This window comes from Salvelinus sp. IW2-2015, unplaced genomic scaffold (genome assembly GCF_002910315.2).
Source record: "Salvelinus sp. IW2-2015 unplaced genomic scaffold, ASM291031v2 Un_scaffold4933, whole genome shotgun sequence".
Lineage (NCBI taxonomy): Eukaryota > Metazoa > Chordata > Actinopteri > Salmoniformes > Salmonidae > Salvelinus > Salvelinus sp. IW2-2015.
Genome location: NW_019946202.1, coordinates 9172 through 16884, shown reverse-complemented (window position 1 = coordinate 16884; position 7713 = coordinate 9172). Strand labels below are relative to the sequence as shown.

The window sequence follows — 7713 nt, the reverse complement described above, 5'->3', positions numbered from 1 at the left end:
CCCTAAATGAATAACCCCAAAAGAATTTTCTACAGACACAGTGTGGTATTCATTAATATTTAAATAAATCAGGCGGTTAAACTTACAGTGTGGGTGGATTCTTATATTCAATGAATTACCAGTTTTAAACAACACAGTGGGGGTGATCATATATTAATGAAACGCACGTTTGTAACTCAACAAACACAAAGCTGTGGTGATCTCATTATAGTAAATGAAACCAGATTTCACTACTGGCTAACAATAATCTACGAAGATGCAGAGTGATATCATTTATAATTAAAATTGAAACCAGTGTTTAAACAGACACGATGTGAGAGTGACTTATGATAATATTAATCGAAAGAGCAAGCTTTACCCACAGTGAGAGTGATTAATCAATTAATTAATAAAAACCAGTTGTCTACACCAAGTGAGTGATTCATTTATAATTAAATAGAGAAACCGGAGTTTCTACAACAAGAGGAAGGTGAATTACAATATATATATTAATGAAACCAGTTTATACACACAGTGAGAGTAGATCATATATATTTAATGAAAACCAGTTTTTAGCATAACACAGTAAGTGGTGATTCCACATTATAATTAATGAAGACCAAGTTTCATAACAAACACAGTGGAGGTGAATTCATTATATTAATGCATAACCAGTTTAAACAACACACAGTGAAGGTGAATCATTAATATTAATATAGAACCCAACCACCAACGTTTTAACAACACGTGGTGTGATTCATTTATATTACCATGAAATACCAGAGCTTTAACAAACAACAAGTTTGTCGCGCGTTAGTTTCGATTATAACTTACTGAAACCAGTTTCTACAACACAAGATGATTGTGTGATGTCAATGTATACTTTTAATGAATTACCAAGGGTCTCTACAACCACAGGGCTGGTGAATTCAGGTTAATAATTTAGATGAAAGCCGAGTTTTAACCCAAACACAGGTGTCGGATCGATTCTTAAATATTAATGAAAAACCCAGTTTCTAAAAACACTCAGTGTGGATGATCAACATTTAATTAAATTAGATGAAACTCAAGTTTTAACAAACCAAGTGAGAGTAAAGGGATTCCATTAATAGTGAAACCAGTTTAACAACTAACAGTGCCACAGTGATCATTAAATTATAGGCGATCCCCAGTTATCTACAGCAGCACTAGTGATGGTGATTCATTTATAATTAAATGAAACCAGGTTTCCTACATACACAGTGTGGTGGATTCCATTATAATTCAAATGAAACCACGAGTTTTAACAACACAAGTGAGGTTGATTTTCCATTAAATATTGGATGAAACCAGTATTAACAATAACACAGTGTGGTGATAATCATTATATTAATGAAGACCAGTTTTCTAGCGGATACACAGTGGTGGGAGGTTGATTCATTATATGTTAAAATTCCACCCACGAAACCAGAAATTTTAACAACTACCAGGGTGAGGGTGATAAATCACTATTCATTGAAAACCACGCTTTCTACAACAGCCACGTGTAGTGTGAATATCTACTCTATTACCTAGATGGAAAGTTCGGACAGTTATACCTTAACCACAGGGTATGAGGTGAATAACTATTCATTAATGTAGTGAAACCAGTCTTATCTGGACCAATTCTAACTATTCACGTTAGGTGAATTCTATATTTACTTCCATTTAGTGATAAACACGAAGTCATGTGAGAACAACGAGGATCCAGGGTTGCGTGGTATTCATTAGTAAAATTAATGAAACCACATCGAAGATCAGTTGAACAACACAGTGAGGTGATTCATTTTATTAATGAGAGACCATTAAATCACCTGCGAGCCGAGTGAGGTATTCACGTCACACCTCACACTTTATGAATACAGTTTCTAACAACACAGTGTGGTGAAATTCATTATATTAATGAAAAGTTTTTAAAACAACACAGTGTGGTGATTCATTATATTAATTGAAACCAGTTTCTACCGCTGAACGCGACGGGAAGGGTGAGTTTTGATACAGTGAGGTGAATATCATTATATTGAATGAACCATAGTTTCTAAAACACAGTGAGGTGATTCATTATATGAATGAAACGTTTTTATACAACACAGTGTGGTGATTCTGTCACGTCCTGACCAGAGTTCTTATGTGTTTTGCTTGTTTTAGTCAGTTAGTTTTGGTCAGGACGTGAGCTGGGTGGGCATTCTATGTTGTGTTTCTAGTTTGTTTGTTTCTATGTTCAGCCTAATATGGTTCTCAATCAGAGGGAGCTGTCAATTGTTGTCCCTGATTGAGAATCATATATAGGAGGCTTGTTTTGTGTTGGGGATTGTGGGTGGTTGTCTTCTGTCTTTGTGTTCTGCACCAGATAGGACTGTCTCGGTTTTCACATTTTCTTGTTTTGTTGATTGTAGTGTTCTCATATATTCTTTATCAAATCATGTTGAACACTAGCCCTGCTGCGTGTTGGTCCTCTCCTTCATGCCAGGAAGAAAACCGTTACAGATTCGTTCTATTAATGACTATTAACTTAAGTTGTGTAAAATCATGAATATTTAGATATAATAACCACATTTTAACTCATGACTAGAGAGATATTCTACATTGTTATTCCAGTGTGTCTTACTGAACATGACCCTGATTAGAGTGAAACATCATGTTGTGTTTGACACGGGAACCACCTGACACAGGGACACTGAGAAGCCAGAACCCCAAAGATGAAACCCTGGATAGAGGGGCTCAGTGAATGTGGAGGTGAATGTGATCAGGTGGGTCAATGTGTCAGAAGAGACTCTATAGAAGGACAGAGTGCCGGCTGGCCAGTCCAGATACACTCCTACTCTGTGGGAGCTGGAGGGGAGGACGTCTATGTTAGTGGGAATCTTATTGTGCCAGGCATAGTAAAGGTTGTCAGAGCAGTGCAGACTCCAGGACTTGTCATTGTATCCAATATAACAGTCCCTACCCTCTCCTCTCCTGCTGATTCCTTTATATGTCACTCCTATATCAACCTCTCCCCCTCTCCTCTCTACCTCCCAGTAACAGCGCCCAGTCAGGCCCTCTCTACACAGCACCTGTCCACAGCCATTAAATCTCTCTGGGTGATCAGGATACTGCTGCACCTCTTTCATCCCTGTCGCCTTTCTGTTCTCCTCAGACAGAGAGATGGTGCTGAATGCTGTGTTTGGGTCCAGTGTGAGATCACAGACATCTGATGGATGAAACCAGACACAATATTAGAAATCATCATCATTCACATTAGAATGTTAACTCACTTTTTCACTAATTCATTTAATGTAGATGTTTCTAGGTATCAAAAGGAGAAGTGAAGGTAACTTGAGACTTGTTGAATGATCATATGTTATACTGTATGGTAATATAAAACACACTTATTCCCTTAATTACACACACACACACACAACACAACACACCACAACACCACACACAACACACACACACACACACACACACACACACACACACACACACACACACACACACAGCACACACATTGTCAAAGCAACTCTTTGTAAACTTTGGTGTCCCTGATTTCTGCTTCTGTAGAACTACAGCTGATATTTAATATGACCAAGTAAGTAATGATGGTGTCTTTGACTTTGACTTAACTTGAATTAAGACGTTATTCTTTAGTCCATATTCTTCACAGCGGTCAACACTCACATTTTCTAAGCCCAGGTTTCATTGTGTACTCTCCACCATGTTCACACTGTAGCCGTAAGCAGGAAGAACAGACAGTCATTGAGTGATACTCGGGAACTCACACACGCACACACACACACACACACACAACGCACACACACACACACACCCAACTGGACACACACAGTCAGCATATAACTTTGTCCAAGTGGTGGTTAGAATATTTGTCTTAACTAGCCTGTATAAGTCAAACATGTCTGAATGAACATTGACATAAACCCTCTACATACTTGAGTTTCTCCAGTCTGCAGTGTGGATCCTCCAGTCCAGCAGAGAGCAGTCTGACTCCTGAGTCTCCTGGGTGATTGTAGCTCAGTCCAGCTCTCTCAGGTGTGAGGGGTTTGACCTCAGAGCTGAGACCAGAGAAGCACAGCCTTCCTCTGTGACTAGACAGCGTGACAGCCTGCAAAAGAGTCAAATCATATTAAATCACACTGATATTTTTGGTGGTGAAAATAGTGGCAGTATATTTTTTCAACATATTCAGATATATCAGTGTCCTGAAGCCTGCCATATCTATTCTATAAATCAATGAATGTATCATTATTAGAAATGACAAATTATCAATTATTGCTTGCAGATAGAACATGTATAGTACAAAATTTGAGTAGACTGACCAGACCAGTTTTAAAAGCAGTATCAGTCAAAAAGACAGACAGTGAGGTATCAGATTTAGATTGTATTTGAGTATACAGTCCACACCATATCTATTAATGACAGTGAGGTATCAGATTTAGATTGTATTGAGTAACAGTCCACACCATATCTATAATGACAGTGAGGTATCAGATTTAGATTGTATTGAGTAAACAGTCCACACCATATCTTATAGATGACAGTGAGGTATCAGATTTAGATTGTATTGAGTAACAGTCCACACCATATCTATAATGAAGTGAGGTATTCAGATTTAGATTGTATTGAGTATACAGTCCACACCATATCTAGTAATGACAGTGAGGTATCAGATTTAGATTGATTGAGTAACAGATCCACACCATATCTATAATGACAGGAGGTATCAGATTTATTTATTGAGGAACAGTCCACACCAATCTATAATGACAGTGAGGTATCAGATTTAGATTGTATTGAGTAAACAGTCCACACCATATCTAATAATGACAGTAGGGTATCAGATTTAGATTGTTATGAGTAAACAGTCCACCACCATATCTATAATGACAGTGAGGTATCAGATTAGATTGTATTGAGTAAAACAGTCCACACCAATCTTATAGATGACAGTGAGGTATCAGATTTTAGATTGTATTGAGTAAACAGTCCACACCATATCTATAATGACAGTGAGGTATCAGATTTAGATTGTATTGAGTATACAGTCCACACCATATCTATTTCGACAGTGAAGCTAACATTTTAAATGTGTCTCTATACTCCAACATTTTGGATTTCAGATCAAATGTTTCATATGAGGTGACAGTATATAATGTCACCTTTTATTTGGGGTGATTTTATTTATACTCTAACTATAGAATTAGAATTTCCATGATTCCAACAGTTTTGCTCTAATTGGCAAGTCAAATCACAAATGCAATATTTGGTTAAAATCAGATTACTTGCCCATATCGTGAGGCCCTACGTGGAACTGATCTAAATTGAGCAGTGGTGTAAAGTACTTAAGTAAAAATACATTCAAGTACTACTTACTTTATTTTGCTATTTCTACTTTTGACAACTTTTACTTCAGTACATTCCTGAAGAAAATACTGACTTTTTACATTTTCCCTGACACCTAAATGTACTCATTTTGAATGCTTAGGAAAATGGAAAATGGTGCAATTATCAAGAGAACATTCCTGGTCATCCCTACTGCCTCTTATCTGGAGGACTCACTAAACACAAATGGTTTGTTTGTAAATTATTGGAGTGTTGGAGTGTTGGAGTGTGTCCCTGGCTATCTGTAAAATAAGAAAGCACAATTTTATTGTATTTATCTGGTTTGCTTAATATCAGGAATTTGAAATTATTTATACTTTTACTTTAAGTACTTAAATGTACATTAAGTACATATTAACTATGCAAGTCAGAACAAATTCTTACTTACAATGACATCCTACCGGGAACAGTGGGTTAACTGCCTTGCTCAAGGGCAGAACGACAGATTATTATCTTGCCAGCTCGGGATTCGATCCAGCAACCTTTCAGTTACTGGCCCAGCGCTCGAACCACTCAACTATCTTCCGCAGCAGTTTTGATACTTAATTAAACCAAATAATTTAGACTTTTTGTCAGGACCCGGTGCGAGAAACAGTCACTAATAATCGTCAGAACCCAGAAAATGAGGCAGACACAGCAGTACTAGAGATGGTGCTTTAATAAAGAACAAAATCTTCAGGCAAAGAAACTAAATCCACAATGTCCAAAAATAAAGCCAAAAGGCACAAAATGGAAATCCTCCAAAATACAAAAGAAACTCCACAAGGTGGTAAAAAATAGCAGGGAAAAACAAACCTCAAAAGACTACTCAAATAATACACAAGAACTAAACCAGAGAACCTCTGGAAAATCCAACAAGAGAAATATCTGTATAAAACAAGGCTTGGGCTGGGGCTGGGTGCTAACTTACAAACACTGAGCAAGGAACTGAGGAACACACAGGGTTTAAATACAAACAAGGGAACGACCTACAGGTGCAAACAATAATTAGAGCAAGAAAAACAAAAGGTAAAAAAAAGGTGCAATGGGGACATCTAGTGACCAAAACCAGAACAGTCTTGGCCAAAACCTGACACTTTTACTCAAGTAGTATTTTCCTCGATGACTTTCACTTTGACTTGAGTCATTTTCTATTAAAGTATCTGTACTTTTTCTCAGTATGACTCAGTATGATGATTTTTCCATAACTGCATGCTGACATTTGTTTTGGTTGAAGTTGAATTGTAAAGTGTAAACCAATCAGAATGGGGAAAGACTCATTGAAATCACTTGTGTTGCCACCCTGTTACACTACTCATAAATGTACAACTTTACAATTAAAAAACGAAAAATACCGTCAAAAACCATCATACCGTCATTATTTTTATTTTATTTTTAAATACAGAGATATAATATTTTGGCCATATCGCCCAGCCCGAGTGTGTGTGTGTTGAGTTCATTGTTGACATAGTGTTACACACACGCACAACCACAAACTGGACATTTACCACCCACTGGACACACAAACTTGCCACACACACACGCCACACACAACACACACACACACACACACACACAACACACACACACACACACACACACACACACACACACCACACACACACACCACAGGACACACACACACACACACACACATATACTGGACACGCACACACTCAAACTGGACACACAGTTCAAAATTCTGGGAGGCATAGCACCAAATGTAAAACTGTAAGCTTCACCGTCCAAACACATATTGTATGTGGACTATGTGTGTCTGGTAAGCACATGTGGATTCTGGTTGAACGGTTATCACTTGTTGACCAACTACAGAATACTGACCTCAGAGTCTCCAGTGTTACAGTGGGATTCCCCAGTCCAGCAGAGAGCAGCTTCACTCCTGATCCTGCAGGTTCATTGTAGCTCAGGTCCAGCTCTCTCAGCTGTGAGGGGTTTGACCTCAGAGCTGAGACCAGAGAAGCACAACGCCTTCCTCTGTGACTCCACAGCCTGACAGCCTGACAAAGAGATAATCATACTTCACAACAACACTGTTAATTTAACACCAGTAGTGTAGAAGGACAATGGCAGATGCATTTGTTTATTCTCTCAACAAACATAAAGATTAATTTTCTGTCTTCTAGAATGGTATGGCCCATAATGTTATACTAATGTTAAAACATCAATGCATGATTCAGTTATTGTTATCAATATAAATTATATACATATTATAATACATGCATTTGTTCTAACTGAATATTGCTTCTGATGATTAGTTCTTATATGTCATTTTATGTACTCACAGAACAGCTCTGGAGGCTTTGACCACTGGCAGCAGCCTCAGAAGACCTTCCT

The 7713-nt window shown here is 37.8% G+C and overlaps 1 protein-coding gene across 1 annotated transcript in view; it reads right to left on the bottom strand.

Annotated features, from left to right (window-relative positions):
• Window positions 1-7713, bottom strand: part of LOC139026499 (ribonuclease inhibitor-like) — a 152489-nt gene that overhangs the window by 142542 nt on the left and 2234 nt on the right. Inside the window, exons 3-4 of the mRNA XM_070441837.1 lie at window positions 7201-7264; window positions 3930-4102 (exon numbers count right to left, since the gene is read on the bottom strand). Coding sequence (XP_070297938.1) covers window positions 3930-4102; window positions 7201-7264 — 237 coding nt within the window. The remainder of the gene's footprint in view (window positions 1-3929; window positions 4103-7200; window positions 7265-7713) is intronic.